The 19,530-nt window shown below is 36.3% G+C and overlaps 1 protein-coding gene across 3 annotated transcripts in view; it reads left to right on the forward strand.

The window, feature by feature from the left end:
* The window catches only part of PDE4B (phosphodiesterase 4B), a 428,537-nt gene that overhangs the window by 225,711 nt on the left and 183,296 nt on the right, over window positions 1–19,530 (forward strand). Inside the window, exon 1 of one of the 3 annotated variants that reach the window (XM_081818570.1) lies at window positions 14,898–14,962. The exons of the other annotated variants lie outside the window; for them this stretch is intronic. Coding sequence (XP_081674696.1) covers window positions 14,913–14,962 — 50 coding nt within the window. The 5' untranslated portion in view covers window positions 14,898–14,912. Of the gene's footprint in view, window positions 1–14,897; window positions 14,963–19,530 lie in introns of those variants that run through there. 3 annotated transcript variants of the gene reach the window in all.

Here is a 19,530-nt window from a genome sequence, read left to right on the forward strand (position 1 = left end):
TTGTGGACATTGCTGCTATAAACATCGGGGTGCACGTACCCTTTCGGATCCCTACTTTTGTATCTTTGGGGTAAATACCCAGTAGTGCAATTGCTGGATCATATGGTACTTTAGCTTTATTTCTTACCCCTGCTCAATCTCTTGTACTTCATGCTTCTACAAAGCCAACATCATTCGTGAAATACATTACGCTATTCCATGTCCTTGCCTTTTCACATGGCAGAATCAGTAGAAATGCAAAGTATGGGATGAAGTGAAGATGACTTTAAGAGACAGGTTGATAAGATTTGATATCTAAATGATATAAATCTACTAATGTGTAAATCTCACAAAACCTATGATTACCTCTATGTAGTAAGCATTTGATATGTTCTTGTTAGAGTGGATTAAAACATGGCATTTGTGTTTTTATCTGGTTTCAGATCCAGTAGGAATGAGTGAGTGAAAGGAAACTAAAAGGGTGAGTTCATTGGTAAATGAACAATTTCATCCTTTTTCAAATTCAATAGCTATTATTGTGATTAACAAAGCATCTCTTATGAGTTGAACACAAACAAGAAATAGTCAGGAGAGTGTTTATGATGTCATCATAAATATTTATAAAAGGGACACAGTAAAATGTTCTGCGAGATGTGGGTTATTAGAGGTTAGATTGTGAATGTTCATTAAGATCAAATTATTAAACACCTGAAACTTGTATAGCATTTTCTAACTCATAAAACAAATTCACACTCATTTTCCTATTTAAACTTTAATTCTCAATCTTCACTGGACCATTATCTTCAATGTGCAAACATTCTCCATCCTTAAGATTCACTCTGTGGACATCAGTTCCACATCAGGAACAAACCCTATATGTCTTCTCTTTTACAACAAAGCCCAAAAGCTGTGTTCACTGTCTCTACTTTTTCATCTGACATTCTTTCCTCACTTAATTCAGATCTGATTTTTATCCCCACAACTCCACTGAAAATGCTTTTATCAAGGTAATTAGGAACCTCCCCCTTCAACCATTTTTCTTCATTTGGCTTCAGACATGATATATTCCACTAATTTTTCAGCTACCTAAGTTTCCCACTGCTCAGTTCTTGTCTCTCATCTTGTCTTTGTCTACTCACTCCCAAGGTGCCAGACCCTGCTTTTCCATATTTTCTGCAAATTGATGATTCCCACATTTATATCTTCAACCCAGTTCTCTCCCTAAAGCTCCAGACTTGTATATCCAAGAATCTTCTTAACTCTCTCTAGATAGGCATCTCAGGCTTACATTCCTAAAGCAGATACCTGGAAAATCCTGCTCTAATCCTTTCTGGGAAGTTGTGCTAGACTCAACCAGGTGCCCTCACCAAAAACCTAGATGTCATCCTTAATGCCTCTCTTTCTTCAGGCTCAGCATTTCCTCAATCAGTAAGTCCTGTTGACTCTACCTTCCAAATATACCTGGAATCTGACTACTTATTACTGTCTTTACCTCTACTAATCTAGGCAAAGCCACCATTATCACCAACCTCAGCTTCTGGAATACAATTCTGTCTGGGCTCTGCTTCCTTTCTTTCCCCTTTTGTAGTTGTCTTCCTTAGAGCAACCAAAGTATTTCTTTTATTTTTATTTTTATTTTTTTTTGCGAGAGAGAGAATGAGAGACAGAGAGCATGAGAGGGAGGAGGGTCAGAGGGAGAAGCAGACTCTCTGCTGAGCAGGGAGCCCGATGTGGGACTCGATCCCGGGACTCCAGGATCATGACCTGAGCTGAAGGCAGTCGCTTAACCAACTGAGCCACCCAGGCGCCCCGAAAGTATTTCTTTTATATGTAAAACTATCCTGTGGGATTCTTTTCTTATTCTAATTAAAACTTAAAGTCTTTTCTAGAACCTGTAAGGTCTACTTGATCTAGATCTCACCTTTCTGTCCAAATTTATTTCTACCTTAGGGTATTTGCATTTGCATTTACTGGCCCTGTCTCCAATATTCTTCTATCACATTTCCCATGATTCACTCCCTCAATTCCCTCTGATTCTACTCAAAGGGAATACCTCTCCTACCATTCCATATCTTTTTGTACCTTGACCCACTTTATTTTTCTTTATTTACTTACCTGTCAATATATTATATATTTGCTTCATTCTTTATGGTCCCTCTTTTCCTCACTGGAATATAAGTTCAAGAGTGTTGTATTATTATTGCCCAAAAGATATTTGTTGAATGAGAGTATGAGTTGTGAATATAAGTTTTTTGACTAGAGGCTGAATGGTCTTTTCCATGATCCAAAGGCAAAGTAAAACATGATCATCTTTCCATATTTTTGAAATCTCCAGAATATTCTGAAGAAACATTTTGAGAATCTCAATTTCAGATTCTTCTAGATAAGTGGGTATGTATCATATTAGAACAATTAGGTAATTGCAGTCTGGGTTGGGTAATTGCAGTGTGGGCTTATGATAGGGACATGGACACCATTCCATTGGCTCAGAGTCCTCTCGTACTAATGCTCCATTGTGTCGATTTAGGTACAGAGCCAAGCGTAGTAAAGGAACACCACCCTAAAAAAATAGGAACTAATAGATTTTTAAATTTTGACCCAGGGAAACCAAAAGAGTGAAAGAAAAGCAAGTTTATTAAAGCCACTTCAGATAATCTCCATATAAAGTATCATTATCATGGGTAATAGGATCTTGGACACAGACTTAAATAATCTTGAAGGTTCTGCCTGGTTGTCCCAGGGCCTGGGGCACTAGGGTTGTGTTCTCTTTTCTTCTGTAGAATTACCTTAAAAACGTTCACTTTTCCTGTCTTTGTTACCCAAGAGTTCATTGTTTCCCCCACCCTTGCCTGGAAGACATGCAAAATTAGTTCAAGAAGATTTATAGTAGGGTAGGGCAGCTGCCATTTGTTGTGCACTCACTACGTGTCCAACGTTTTAAGTCTGTTATCTCATGTGATATTTACATTCCTGAGGTAGGCATTTTTAGCAGACATTTATAATTCTGTCCTGAATAGCCTCCATCTTCTGGAAAATACCTCTTCTCATTAAACACTGGATGTTTTAATAAGATCTTTGCATATAGCTCCCCACCTGCTGGCCAGAGATGTTATCACGTGGCCAAAGAAGACCCAATCAAAGTTCTTTCACAGGAGTTTTACAGTGAGCGCTAAAGAGGAAAAGTGTTTTTCCTTCTAATCATAAGGCTATATATGTCATGGCCTATGACCATGTCCCACTAGGAGGAGAGAGACTTAGAGAATTACTTGACGTGTAAAGAATAGAGTCAATAGAGGCATTTGAGTCTTTCTCTTTAGCCTTCCTTGAAGTTGGCACTATTTCTACTCTTTCAGTTGTTCCAATGGCTTCATTATATGAGCCAATACTTTACTCTTTTTTACTTATGTCTCTTTTATTTGGATATTTGGGACTTGTAATTACAGGAGCCTTAAATAGTACAGTGTATTATCTCCATTTTATAGATATAAACTCCAAGGTACAGAGAAGTTAAATTACTTGTTACCTGTTAAGTGGCAATGAAACTTGAATTTTCAGGTCTGTGGGCTTCTAACTACCACCACTGTTCTATCACTCCTTTCCACCCCTCTAAAGGAGTTAGCACTCAGCACACAGTTAAACATGACACAACCGGCTTAGGCTTTTTGTTGTTCTTGTTGTATTTGTTTGTGTTTTAATGGAGACAAGTATCTAATATAGTTTTAGAAAAAAAATTCTAGCTAGCCAAGTGACCCCACAGAAGCATCTGCTTTAGTTTCTTATTTGTAAAATGACCAAGTTGGACTCAATGACCTCCAAGATCCTTTTTTTTTCATGGAAAGTTTTCTAAAGTCAAATTGATTCTTAGTGCCTCTGAAGATCTAATTATATGACTGTGCCTCTAAGATTTATTCACATACAAAAACCAAAGAGCCATCAAGAGGAGGCACTTCAGTCAGATTTCATGATCAGGAGCCAAGTTGGCTTCCTGCCCTGCAACAATAACTCCAGAGTGGCACTGTCAGAGCATCAATATGTTATTATTTACAGATCAGAGTTCTATCCTGAAGGATGTGTGTGCACTGTCAGGAAGGAATTAAAAAACATCCAGAAACAACCATCTTCTGAAAGATGAAAAGACGGGGTTTTTTTTCATTGAAAATTATGGTATATACTCCCAAATCTCGGAAACACATTATTTTGGAAACATGCTATAAGCACCTTTCTTTTGGCATTCCAATTAGGTGCTCAGCAACTCCTACAGAACATCTGGAGCTCTATAGATGATCACATTGAGAGAGAAAATCGGTACAGTGAAGCACATTTCAGCACCGACATGCACAAACAGGCACAGGCATGCAAACCTGAACAGAAACACACACACATACACACAGACTGGCCTTTGTTTTCTTTGGAATGTGTTCTTAGACTGGGTGCAGGGAAATTGCTCCCTGTGGATGTCTTTTGACACTTGCCCAAATCTAAAGGATAATCTTACTCTCAATGCATTTCTGTTTTAACGCTCCATTCTTTGAATAAGATACTCAATTCAGCTTTATTTTTTTCAATTCATCTTTTTAGAATCTCCTTTCTACAGAAGTTTCAATTATTTTTAAATTCATATTTTGTAGTATTTTATTGTTTACCAGATGCTTTTATGCAAATGACCTATTTAAGATATCTACCTAACCAACCTGTGAGGTTAGTAGTAGTATTGTTTATATTTTACCTCTTTATGTTTTATCATTATAGCAGCTCTATTACAGTTTGCATTTAAACGTGAAGGTACTGAGGCTTGCTGGTATAAATGATTTATCCTGGGACACACAACTAATTAGTGGTGGGACTGACATTCTATTCAGGCTTTGGAGAGTGCAAGGAACAAGGGCTTCAGAGCCAAGTATATCTGGGCTGGAATCCAAGTTCACCCACTAGTTTTGTGACCTTGAGTAGGTAACTTAATCTCTTGGATCTTTAGTTCCATTATCTTTACAGTGGAGTTAAGGGTTTCAAAATTACAAGCTTCTTAGGAAGAAGCCATATAAAGCCCTTGACAATCATCACTTCCAGTGTGGGTAAAATTTATCAGTGTCAAGTAGGTATTCATCAAATGGCTCTAGTTTTAATTTTCTCTTTTTGTGTGTGTGGTGTCTTTGTCTGGTTTTGGTATCAGGGTAATGCTGGCCTTTTAAAATGAGTTTGAAAGCATTCCCTCCTCTTCCAATTTTTTGGAAGAGTTTGAAAAGGATAGGTATCAAATTTTTGAATGTTTGATAGAATTCACCAGTGAATTTGTCTGGTCCTGGAATTTTGTTTGTTGGGAGGTATTTGATTACTGACTTAATCTTCTTAGTAGTAATTGATCTATTCAGGTTTTCTATTTCTTCATAATTCTGTCCTGGAAGATTGTATGTTTTTTGGAATTTATCCACTTACTTTAGGTTGTCTTCTAATTTTTTCATGTATGTTGTTCTTATGATCTTTTGTATTTACATGGTATCAGTTGTAGCTTCTCTTTTGTTTCTGATTTTATTTACTTGAGCTCTCTTTTTCTTGATAAGTCTAGGTAAAAGTTTGTAAATTTTGTTTATCTTTTTAAGGAACCCGCTTTTAGTTTCATTGACCTTTTTTATTGTCTTTTTAGTCTCTATTTCATTTATTTCTGCTCTGATCTTTTTTTAATTTTCTTCCTTCTACTAACTTTGGCTTTTGCTTGTTCTTTTTTCTAGTTCCTCTAGGTATAATGTTAGGTTGTTTGAGATTTTTCTTTCTTGGGGGAGGCCTGTATTGCTATAAACTTCACTCTTAAAACTGCTTTTGCTGCACCCCATAGGTTTTGGTATGTCGTGTTTCTGTTTTCATTTGTCTCTAGGTATGTTTTGATTTCTCATTTGATTTCTCATTTATTTGATGACCATTGGTTGTTCAGTAGCATGTTGTTTAATCTCCATATTTTTGTAGTTTTTCCAGTTTTCTTATAACTGATTTCTAGTTTCATACCATTGTGGTTGCAAAAGATACTTAATATCTTTCAGTCTTCTTGAATTTATTGAGACTTATTTTATGCCCTAAATTGTAATTTATCCTGGAGAATATTCTGTGTGCACTTGAGAAGAATGAATATTATGCCGCTTTTGGATGGAAGGTTCTGTATATATCTATTAAATCCATCTGATGTAATGTGTCATTTAAGGCTAAGTTTCCCTTATTGATTTTCTGTCTGGATGATCTATCCATTGAAGTAAGTGGGAGTATTAAAATCTCCTACTATTTTTTTTTTTTTTAAAGATTTTATTTATTTATTTGACAGAGAGAAACACAGCGAGAGAGGGAACACAAGCAGGGGGAGTGGGAGAGGGAGAAGCAGGCTCCCCGCTGAGCAGAGAGCCCGATGTGGGGCTCGATCCCAGGACCCTGGGATCATGACCTGAGCCGAAGGCAGATGCTTAACAACTGAGCCACCCAGGCGCCCCTAAAATCTCCTACTATTGTTGTATTGCTGTCAATTTCTCCCTTTAGGTCTCTTAATATTTGCTTTATATACTCTGATACTTCTATGTTAGGTGCATATAGATTTATAAGTGTTATATCTTTTTGCTGACTTGATCATTTTATCATTGTATAATGCCCTTTGTCTTTTATTACAGTCAGTGTTTTAAGGTCTGTTTTGTCTGATATGAGTATAGCTACACCAGGTTTCTTTTTGTTTCCATTTGCATGAAATGTTTTTTCTATCCCTTCACTTTCAGTCATTGTGCCCTTACTTCTGAAGTGAGTCTCTTGTAGGCAGCGTATAGATGAGTCTTGTTATTGTTGTTGTTTTTAAATCCTTTCAGCCATTCTGTGTTTTTTGATTGGAGATTTAGTTCATTTATGTTTAAAGTAATTATTGATAGTTATATATGTATTGCCATTTTTCTTATTGTTTTCTGTTTTGTGGTTATTCTGTTTGTTCTTCTTTTTCCCTCTTTCCTTCTGGTGTAATAACTTTCTTTAGTGTTATGTTTAGATTTCTTTCTCATTTTCTTCTGTGCATTTGCTGTAAGCTTCTGCTTTGTGATTACTGTGATGTTCATATATATTGTCCTATGTATATAGCAGTCTATTTTAAGTTGGTAACAACTTTAGTTTGAACCCATTCCCAAACTCTAAATTTTTATCCCTCTCCTATGTTTTAAGTTTTGGTGCCACATTTTACATTTTTTATTTTATGTATCCCTTAAATAATTATTGTACTTTAGTTAAGTTTATTACCTTTGTCTTTTAGTATTTGTTAGCTTCATAAAGCTATTAATCCACTACTTTTACTGTATATTATCTTTTCCAGTATGTTTTGTTTGTTTTTAATTACTGCCATTTCTTCTCAGCTTAAAGAATTCCCTTTAATATTTGTTATAAGAGTGGTTTAGTAGTGATGAACTCCTTTAGCTTTTGCTTATCTGGAAAAACTCTTTTTTTCTCCTTCCAATCTGAATGATAACATGGCTAGGTACAGCATTCTTTACTAGAAATTTTTGTCTTTCACCGTGACTTTGAGTATGTCAGGCTACTTCCTTCTGGCTTGCAAAGTTTCTGCTTTAAAATTTGTTGGCCTAATGGCATTTCCCCTGTAAACAGCACATTGCTTTTTTCTTGCTGCTTTAAGATTCTCTCTTTATCTTTAACTTTTGACATTTTAATTATAATGTTTCTTAGTGTGGATCTATTTGGATTCATCTACTTTAGAACTTTCTGGGTTTCTTGGACCTGGATGTCCATTTTCTTTACCAGGTTGGTGAAAATGTCAGCCATTATTTCTTCAAATAAATCTCTCTCTCTCTCTCTTTTCCTTCTGGGACTTCTATAGTGCAGATGTTATTCCACTTGATGTTGTCCTATATGTCCCTTAAGGTATATTTACTTTTTAAAATAGTTTTTTTTCTTTTTATTGCTCTATCTAGGTGAGTTCCATTGTTTTATCTTCCAGCTTACTTATCCATTCTTCTGCTTCATCCATTCCACTGTTGAAGCCCTCCAGTGTATTTTTTGGTTTACTTATTGTATTTTTTAGCTCTGTGACTTCTGTTTGGTAGTTTCTTATACTTTCTGTCTTTTTGTTGAAGTTTTCACTGTGTTTATCCATTCTTCTCCCAAGTTTGGTATGTATCTCTATGACCCTTACTTCGAACTCTTTATCAGGTAGACTGTCTGTTTCATTAAGGGTTTTGTCTGAGGTTTTTATCTTGTTCTTTTGTTCAGAACATATTTCTCTTCTCCTCATTTTTCCTGATACTCTATGTTTGTTTTTATGTAATCAGTGAAACTACTACCTCTTTCAGTCTTGAAGGAGTGGGCTTGTGTAGGAGATGGCCCATGGGGCCAAAAGTGCAATTCCCCCTGACCATCAGATCCAATCATTTAAAGGATGTCCCATGTGTGGGCTGCATGTGCCTGTCAGCTGTGGCAGGGCTGCTGCTACAGCAAAGAATAGGGGAGCAGGCGGAGTGCTCACCGAGCTGGCTATGGCATGTCTGTGGTGCAGAAATGGCTCTAGTTTTAACCCCAAAGCTTTTGACTATTGAAGAAAAAAAGTGCTCTGTTCAGTGTTTATGTATGGGGGTCTTTAGAAGTTCCAAACTTTTGTAGTACAAAGTGGTCAGTGCTGAGGTGCCTTGAGTCTCCAGGGATTTTCTGCCCTCTCACTTTATCTCTGATTGAAAACTAATACACAGGACAAGCTATGCCTTCACAAGGTTCTTTGGTGGTTCTTTGGTTCTTCACAGGTTCATGGGCTTGCCTACTTTGCTCTGCCAATCTCGTGACCCACACACACATAGAATCTAGTAGTCTATGGCTTCCAAGAAAGGGAGAGAGGCTGTTTTATAGTCTGCTGACACGTCATCTGGGACTAGTATCTAAAAGAGCTGGTAAATTTTGTTAAAGTATGCATGAGATCTTGGGTAAACCAGCTAGCTTCTCTCTGTTCCATGACTGTGGACTCAGCTTGCTGCCCAGTCTATGCTGGTTTCTGATTACAGTGTATCGATGACGTGGTGTCTGACCTTAGATAAACTGAAAAATGGGTTAAGGATTAGGAGTCATTAGGATAATAGATTGATGGGTTATCTACTGTGTTTCTCTCTGTAAAAAACAAAAGACCCAATTCAATGTGATTTGAACTCAATCAGCCATCGTATGGTCGTGGATAGTTTACGGAACTTTTCTTAGTTTTAGTTTTCAATATCCTAAGTTGAGATAATAATATAGGGTTGTTTATAGGATTAAATAACAGCAAGCTCAAAGTGCTTACTTAACTCAATGTTTGAGATATAGTAAGTGTTCAATGAATGTGAACTATTTCTATTGTCGTTGTTTTTCTTATTGAGTCTCAGAAACAAAATACAACTTCCCATCCACATAACTACCATGACAACTTTTTGTCAAACATAGTTTCATTTATAAACATTATCTCAGGAACTATCGTTTCTTACTAGAAGAGCACTATCTTAGACTACAAAGAACTCTGCTCAAATTCCTTCACTGCCTCCTACTAGCTATAGGGTTGGGCAATTTGTAATTCTCCCAGAGACTGATCTGAAGCATGGAATTAACAATACTTTTCTCAAAAAGTGTTGTGAGTGGTAGCTAATACTGCATGGGTAACAATATCTGGCATAGTATCTGATATACTGATGATTGTTGAGACTGAATCTGGACTTCGATTCCTTTATCTATAAAATGGAGATAAGGATACTCTTCCCAGAAGATTGTGATAGGGATTAAATGCAATGATATATGTGATAGCACTTTGGAAATTCCACAGTACTGTATAAAAGTAATTATTAGTGCTATTATTAATCACCTATCACTGTTATTTTAATACTACTACTATTATTACTATTATTAATAATAGTAATAAGTAAGAGTAATGTCTTTTTACTACTGTTAATCATTAGTACTGTTTTTATTATTTCTAAGTCAGAAAGTATAGATTTTAATTTTTTATATCTAAGAAATACTTATGTAAGGAGATGGCTTGGAAATAACTTTTCAAATTCTTCATCCCATAAGATTTTATTCAGAGACACATTTATTATAGAGTACTTTAATGACTTATTTCACATTTAGCATGTAAAATTGTTCCTGAGCAAAATAATTTTTACTTTCTTTTGTTTGTACTGTTTTTTTAATTCCAGTATAGTTAACACACAGTGTTATATTAGTTTCAAGTGTACCATACAGTGTTTCAACAATTCTATACATTACTCAGTGTTCATCATAAGTGCATTCTTTAATCCTCACTACTTATTTCACCCATCCACCCACCCCCCTTTTCTCTGGTAACCAGTTTGTTCTCTATAGTTAAGAATCTATTTCTTGGTTTGTCTTTTTCTTTTTTTTCCTGTGCTCATTTTTTTCATTTCTTAAATTCCACATATGAGTGAAATCATATAGTATTTGTCTTTCTCTGACTGACTTACTTTGCTTAGCATTATACTCTCTAGCTCCATCCATGTTGTTGCAAATGGCTAGATTTCGTTCTTTTTTATGCCTTAATAATAATCTATTAGACAGAGTGAATATATATATATATATTCTTTATCCATTCATCTGTCCATGGACACTTAGGCTGCTTCCATAATTTGGCGATTGTAAATATGCTACAGTTAACATAGGGGTGCATTTATCTTTTTGAAATAGTGTTTTGAGCAAAATAACTTTTTAAATGTCATTTAAAACTAATGAGGTTAAAATTAGTGAAATAAAATAAGGGCTGCCCTGTTTAAGTACTTAAAGGCTATCTAGCTGCCCATCACACTTCAGATAATCAGCGCCAGCCTGTGGAAGGTCTCTACTCAGCCCTGGTGCGTGACTTATTACCAAATGAAACAGACTGCTCAGGCGAAGTTGTTTTGTGTCTCTCATGCTGTTAGCTGTTGATAGACAGCCTATGTGTCTTTGTGCTCTCAGATAACAATTATTCCCTGTTGCTTTTCCACTTCATGAGCTTTAGGCACAAATCCTGAGATGTGTTTGTCTATAAGTATGTAAGTCTCTGCCATTGTTTTCCTTCTATTTATTTCCTGATGTTGCCCAGACTTCTCAGTTGAAAGCCAGGATTCACTCCATCAGTGACACATGCTTTAATAGAAATCCAAAAGAGAACCATTTTGTAGACATTATCCTAGAGTAATGTATGCCATATGTATAATCTTTTTTCCCTATCTGGAGGAATTTCTGCTATTAGTAGTTCAGCTCTTATGAAAAGACCAACAATATCTGTTATAGGCAGTAGGACACACTACACATGAAATAATAGAGTCAGAGGACTTAGGTTTGGGCTTTGATTCTGGGATCTTTAGATGAGTGACCTTGAGCAAGCTGTGTTTCTCAGGCTGTTTCTTTAACTTATATTTCAATCCACGCACTACCACTATATCTTATTGACTGTGTTCTTGGGTTTCATTAAGATCAAAAACTTGTGTGCTTCCGTGGACACCAGGAAAAAGTGAAAAGACAACCATTAGAATGAGAGAAAATATTTGTAAGGGACTTTACTTTCAGAATATATAGAGAACTCTTACAACTCAACAATAAAAAGCCAAATAATACAATTAAAAATGGGCAAAGAATTTGAATAGACATTTCTCCAAAGAAAACATACAAATGGCCAATAACCACATGAAAATATGCTCAACATCATTAGCCATTTGGGAAATGCAAATCAAAACCACAATGAGATACCACTTCATACCCACTAAGATGACTATAATGTAAAAGGCAGACAATAACAAATGTTGGATAGGATGAAGAGAAATTGGAACCCTCACACATTGTTGATGATGTTGTAAAATGGTGCAGCCACTTTGGAAACAGTTTGGCAGTTCCTCAAAATGTAAAACATGGGGCTACCATATAATCCAGCAATTTCACTCCTAGGTATATATCCAGGAAAAGTGAAAACCCATCCACACAAAAACTTGTATAGAAACATTGTTCATATAATAGCCGAAAAGTGGAAACCACTCATGACAATCAACATAAACAAAATGTGATAGATCCATAAAATGGAATGTTATTTGGCAATAGAAAGGAATGAAGTACTGATCCATGCTGCAACATGGATGAACCTTGAAAATGTGGTGAAAGAAGCCATGTATTGTATGGTTATGTGTCTATGAAATGATCAGAATGGGCAAATCCATAGAAACAGAATGTAGGTCAGTGGTTTCCATGGGCTAGGGGAGGGGTAAATGAAGATGGGTTTTCTTTTGGGGGTGATGAAAATGTTTAAAAATTGGGTAGCAGTGATGGTTGCACAAGTGCGAGTATAGTAAAAAGTATTGAATTGGATACCTTATAAAGTTGAGTATTACAGCATATGGATTATAGCTCAATGAATTAAAGCTGTTATTTAAAAAAGAAGAAGCTTAAACTTTTTGATACTCCTATGGAATTGAAAAATAACATAATGTGCCTCCTTTTCTGTTTCTAAGAGTAAAAGCATAGTTCCTTGCTGTGGTTGTTGTGGTAATTTAGCCACATGCCATCTTTAAAAATTCTCCTTATCGAGTCTTCCCAGATAGGCTTTGCTAATTTTATATTTGCTTCATAATCTAAAAGCAGTCCTTTATTAGCTTCCCCAAAAAGCATCACGTTGCCTGCTTGGATTAAATGAACCACATTCACTAATGGCCCCCTCTTTTCTGTTTAATGCTTATCAACAATTATATTGCTCTCTAAACCACAAGGGAAAATAAAGCCTTTTCCTATGGGAGAGGTACTTACACATTCATCCTGACCCAAAATATTCTCATGAAAATACTCTTACTGAATTATAAACTAGGCCAACTATCTTCTTTCTTTTTAGCTGTAAGCATATGGACAGGACTTTGTTTTTATTAATTAATGAATTAATTTTTCAAAAAATATTTATTGAGTACCTACCTTATGCTTGGCATGAAAGTAGGCACTGACAGTAAGGCAGTGGAGAAAATACAGGAACCTTTTTTCTCATGGAGTCATATGCTAGTGGGAAGATATAGTTCATACAGACAATATATAAATGATATATGCTAAGAGGTGATAAGTGCTGTGTGCAAAGATAACAAAGCCAGGAACAAGGAATAACAAAACACTCTTTTGAGAGTGCTGGAGTAGAGTAGGGGTGATCTGGGCAGCCCTCAATAACAAGGTGACATTTAGAGCGGTGACTTAAGTGTGGGAAAAAGCCATGGAGCAAACTGGGGAAGAGCATTTTTAAGTTGAGAGAATATCCACTGAAAAATTCCAGAGGCAGAAGCATGCCTGGCGTGTTCTAGAAACAGTAAAGGGCCACTGCAGCTTACATAGAGTGAGGAAGGGGTGCCTAATGAGCAGTGGGGTCAGGGAAATGATGAAGATTATAATCTTCATCATCTCCCTGATTATTGTAAGGACTCATAGATTATTGTAAGGATTTTGGCTCTCACGTGAATGCAATGGGGACCAATTAGGTGTTCAGCCAATGAATGATGTGACCTCAGTTAGGTTTTTAAAGGATTACCCTGGTTGCTATTTTGAAAATAGACTGTAGAGGGACATACAAGAGGAAGTCCAATTAAAACAAACTGGTTTTCATATTTAAGTTTTGATGGTCTGTGTACTTTTTTTTTTTTAACACCCGTCGCTACCATTGCATAAAATGAGTCGGCTTCTCTGAGACACTGTGAGGTGTTGAAGGTTGAAATGTGAAGGCAGATCTGAAATAGAGAAACCAGGTATCCCTTCTAGGAGCACAGATCCAATTAAAGTACATGATGATAAGGATCCAGAAGGGTGATAAATAAGACTTAAGTCCTAAAACAAGCGACAAAGGGGAAGCCATTCAGACATGTGTTCTCATTTGATGTAAACTGGTGTTTGTCAGTGAGAGCCAAAGCAATGATCACATTCTACTCAGAGGTTCAGAAGGCTGAGACCCTTGTCCTCTCTGTTGAGTGTCTTTGGGGTATAATTTGTCACACTGGGATATGCCTTTAGTTCTTCAGGGATCTGAGGATCTTTGAACCTGTTACTGCTGTGCTGTATTAATGATGATCTCAATGGCCTTCAGGGGCTATTGTATCTGCTTAGAGGCCACTCTTCCTGGGCCAGTGGTGGAAGTTTAAACACATACCAGCATGTTCAGAGCAGTCAGGGGTATTGGTCCCAAACCTGGGCATAGTTGAATTCATTATTCCAGTCACACTGTTATTTCTTTGTGTAACACAGACATTTTCTGTACTCTGTAATCTCCTGTGATGAAAAGGACTTATAATCTCTCCGGGGTTTTCTCCTTTGTTGTGGTCTAACATATGTCATTCAGGAAATCTGACCCCGTGTGTTAGGTGTTCTTTCATCGTGCTCCGAATGGACTAAACAAGGCAGAACGAGTCAGACAAGAGGTTTGATAGCTCCAAACACGATACAAAAGGTAGAAGGAGAGAGAATTTTATTTGGTTAATCTGATCACTATTTCAGTTAACAGAAAACCCGAAAACATGTTGTCATATCACCAGGCATGGAGGAGAAAATGCAAAATGAGAGAGAAAACAGAGAATACTTTTAAAGGGAGATTTTTCAACAGTTTTGGAAACTCAAATTCTTCCCTTTTCTGAGGTAAATTGGAAGAAATGCTACACACACCATGGGAGCTATTGTTCAGATTTGACTGCAAATCGATTTTCTCATTTGATATCTAAAGGAAACTACTGATGATGTTCCAGTTGAATGCTTACATGTTGATTGCTAAGTCATTTGCATTCGTACTGAAAATGATATCTACTCTGCAGTGGGAAGTGGCATGCCTTCGGAAAGAAAAATCAAAGGACAAGGAGCTAAGCAATAACTATGTGGCAGCAAGAACACAAGGAAATTAATGAAAATAAACTAAGTTCCCGAGTGGTGGGATATTGATAGAGCACCAGTTCCTCAGGATGTTGCATGTTAGTGATTTGCTTCTTCCCCGGCGACATTCATGGATATGGTAGGTGTTGTAAATGCTATGAAAAACAAACTTTATCTGACAGTTCAGGGACAGGGCTGGGATATGGTTTCATATTTTAATCATAAGAAATTAAAGATATGTAAAAAGACCATGTTATGCTTCATAAAATTCGATGATTTTTTATGAACAGTACTGGAATGTATTCATATATTAAAAGTTCTTTAGATTATCTTTTTTTAAATTCTAGAAGTAGATCATGCATTGAGTGGAGTTTTTCTTTATGAATAAACTGATTCCTCAGGCCAGGGTAATATTTGTGAATAATATTTATTTTTCTTGACTTGAAATTTTCCTCAACTTGGATTAAGACTATTTTTAAAAAGCTTTTCTATATTAGACTCTTACAAAAAAGAAATATAAGCTAATGAGCAGTTACTGTAAATTGTAAAGATTTTTTAACCACTCTCCAATATTTATTTTTATGTGCTTAGTGAATAGTTGAGTATTTTTTTTATTCTTTTTTTTTTAGAGCTATGTGAGAGATGTAAATACTTTGCATTGTTTAAATATTTCTATTGTCTGTGAACTGTGTCTTCATTTTGAGAGTTAAGACAGTGAGGAACTCGGAATTATGGGTAGGTGGGAGACAATGGATGACATAAACTAGAACCAAACAATGATTTGTGTGGATTTACCCTTGTGTCACCGCATAGTCCCAGATTTACATATGCATCAAAACTGGAATGTGAGCATACATTTTAAACATAGGCACTGCTTGTTTGAGGATTATTGAACTTTCTAACTGCTCTGAATGCCAGTGCTTCTAAAAGGGCAGAAATTACGGCTGCCATAATTTTTTTTGCATATGCATAGCACAGGCTTCTGACAGTTCATTCAACAAATACTTTGGGTGTTGATGAGTAAATCAGAAAATCAAAGTACTCTTACTCTTAATTTTGAATATAATTAGTTCTCAAGAATCAGACCACAATTTTTCCTGATTACACTTTTTTCTAGGATCAGTTGAAAATATGGGGGACGTGAAAGGAAAAGAAACTTAGAATTTTTACTCTTCCCATCAAAAATGGAATTCAAGTGGTACCTGGGTGGTTCAGTCAGTTAAGTGTCTGCCTTCAGCTCAGGACATGATCCCAGGGTCCTGGGATCGAGCCCCACATCAGGCTCCCTGCTCATCTGGGAGCCTGCTTCTCCCTCACCCTCTCCCTCTGCCTGCTGCTTCCCCTGCTTGTGCTCTCTCTCTCTGTCAAATAAATAAATTAAAAAAATGGAATTCAAGAGAGAATTGGGTCAAAAAAGAACACCTTTTATTGCATTTTGATATAACTTTAACTGAAGGCAGTCCTGGGTTAGAACTTTAGTGGTTTGTAAAAAAAATAAAAAGGAGATGGTTTCTGAAAACTGGAAAACACTTGGTTAGACAGTTAAGAAATTCTCCTGATGGTTTCAGAGCTGTGATGTACAACTAAAAAGAAGTTATGTTTTAAAAAGGAAAAAGTAATTTAAACTTATGTAACCATAAAACCTTTGGGGAAGTGAACTACCTATTAATATCTTCATGGACCTCTGGAAAACAGTTTGGGTGATGTGATGTTTCCATGAAGCAAACACTGCCTAGAGTACCAGATCACTGTGAGTGAAAATCCCAGCTTCATTGTTTACCAACTGTCTGACCTTGTCAAGTCTGAGTGCTAATTTTCTTGTTTGTAAGTGAAATTGTAATGCTTCTCTTGAAATATTGTGAAAATCAGGGGCGCCTGGGTGGCTCAGTTGGTTAAGCAACTGCCTTCGGCTCAGGTCATGATCCTGGAGTCCCGGGATCGAGTCCCATATCGGGCTCCTTGCTCAGCAGGGGGTCTGCTTCTCCCTCTGACCCTCCCCCCTCTCATATGCTCTCTCTCTCTCATTCTCTCTCAAATAAATAAATAAAATCTTTAAAAAAAAAAAGAAATATTGTGAAAATTAAATGATGTGATGTGAATCACCCAAACAAAGTTACTGGCACATATGAATAACTCAGTAAATACTTAGTTCATTTTAAACATGAAATATGAAAAATAATATAGATGTTATGTGTCTGATGGTGATATTTAAATGAAATGTAAAAGTACTTAGCACAATGCCTGGTTCAAAGAATCAACTCAATAAAATTAGCCTCTTTAACTCCTCATCTCATTACCTTAAGGTTATTTTTAAGTTGGTTAACATTTCATTAAAAATCCAGGTTTTTTAAAGTAATGATACGCTGTTCAAATCAACTTTCTGAAAAATTCCACTTACCTATTGAAATTGAACATACATTTACTTAGCACTTTACTATAATGCTAGATTCTGTGCTAGGCTTCTGGGATCCAAAGTTGTGCAACCATCAGAGTAAAGCCACAAATAAATCAAGGATTATAAATCAGTGTGTTAATAACAATAATATATGTGTGCAAAGCCTGCTTTGGGTATATCTATATCAGATTGGGGCATAAAGAAGGAGACCCATAACTACAATTCAGATGGATGAGTAGGCCATAACTAGACAGAGAATAAGAAGAAAGACCTTCCAGGCATAACATAGCTTAACATGACTCATTTTGGGAAAAACTGTGGGTGTTTCAAATCTTAAGAAGGGAAATGATTGCTTGAGACAAACACTCAAGACAAACAGGGTTGGCTGCATAAACCCTCATAGGAGCTATAACTTTATCCTGAAAGCTGTGAGAAACCAACCATTAAAAGTCTTAAAGCCAGAAAGATGGAAGCCATTGTGTGGGGCCAGCCTGGAGGCAGAGACTGGGGACTTCCACAGAGGTAGAGTTATATTCTATTTTTGGAGGAAAAAATTTCAGGCAAGTGCTACTAAGCCCAGAAGAGTCTATTTGTGTTTATCTGTAATCTTTGAGGTAACCCAATGGCTAAGTCAACTCTTAGATGGGAATTTGCAATGATGAAAATGGAACTTCACAATTAGACTGTTGAATTTTAAGTGGTAAAATGTTTTCAAGGTTCAACAGCTAAAAGCTTAGAAACCTACGTAGAGTATCCTTGTAAGCCCTCTATTGTGATAAAGATTTATCTATTTTTATATAACTCCTTCAGAGTTAAATGCAAATTTATCTTTTTTCCAATTGACCTCACTTTCTTACATATTTTTTAATTTACTTTATCTACACCTATTTTTCTTATTGAACTACAGCTAACAGTAAATTCAGGTGAGAAAATAAAATTGCACTCTACATTTTCAATTACACCGATGTCAATTAATTATATATAAACAATCACTTAAATGCACTAGAGAAACTAGTTTTAAGGAATCCTGTGGGAAATCTTCTTAGCCATGAGAATTATTATTCTTATAGTAAATTTACTTCTCAACTTTTTTGTGTTATATATATGTATGCTACATGATTCCCTAAAGCAGGCCATACCTACATTTAGTATGTTTAGCAGGTAGGATTATGGGCTTAACCTAAAACCGTGCTGGCTTCCATGGCAATCATATTAGAAGCTAAGTTATAGACTTGTAAACATTTCCAGAAATTGAGCAAATACTTGTTTGTTTTTTGAAATAATAGTTAAAAAATGTATAAAGCCTGATAGAGTGTATTCGTCACTGTTAAACACTTTATAGAAGCTAATGTTCTGTTGAAGAGCTAATTTTGACAACCATTAAGTTCCAATCCTATCTGTAATTCTGTTGTAAAGGATACTTTTTTTTAGCTCAGAGACGGCCCTTTGCATTAATTACCAAAGCAACAGTGCTCGCTTCGGCAGCACGCATACTAAAATTACCAAAGCCAACATGAGAAAAAAAGAGATCAGGTCCCTGATGAAGATAAGAAACGAGTAAAATTTGAATATCACAAAAATTCAAATACATTATCTTTTACTGATTGTCACTGAGGTACAGACGGCAAAACAAACAAACAAAAAATTCACTTCAATCAACGACTTTTATTTAGCTGGAATATAAACTCTCAAACTTTCAAAAGTGCATTCATGTTTTTTCTGTGCTGTAGACATTATCCTTCCCTTGAGACTTTAGCCATAGAACAAACAGTATGAGTGAATGCCTGTGAGCCTACTTTGATGAAGAAAATTATATATAATATTTGAAGAATTACATGACTTCTTTCTTCCTATGCTATTTGAAGGAACTGCATACAGCCTGCTCAAGCAGAGCACACACTTCCAAGTCAGAGGAATCTATCAGTCATCACATGTTTGCCGTGCTCATCATGAAGCTAGGTGTCAGAGGTGTGCAAAAGAAGTGTGAATGTACTTGCCCCAAACTTAGAGAAGAAGAATAAAACTTTTCTCATGAAATTATTTCCTTGAAAAGTCAAGCAAAGTTTGTTTGTTTGTTTCCAGGAAAGAAAAGACCAACAAGGAACACATACTCTTTTTTTTTTTTTTTAAAGATTTTATTTATTTGACAGAGAGAGATACAGCAAGAGAGGGAACACAAGCAGGGGGAGTGGGAGAGGGAGAAGCAGGCTTCCCGCGGAGCAGGGAGCCCGACGCGGGGCTCGATCCCAGGACCCTGGGACCAGGACCTGAGCCGAAGGCAGACGCTTAACGACTGAGCCACCCAGGCGCCC

The sequence above is a fragment of the Leptonychotes weddellii genome, chromosome 4, assembly GCF_054177405.1.
Source record: "Leptonychotes weddellii isolate Sample4059 chromosome 4, ASM5417740v2, whole genome shotgun sequence".
Taxonomy (NCBI): domain Eukaryota; kingdom Metazoa; phylum Chordata; class Mammalia; order Carnivora; family Phocidae; genus Leptonychotes; species Leptonychotes weddellii.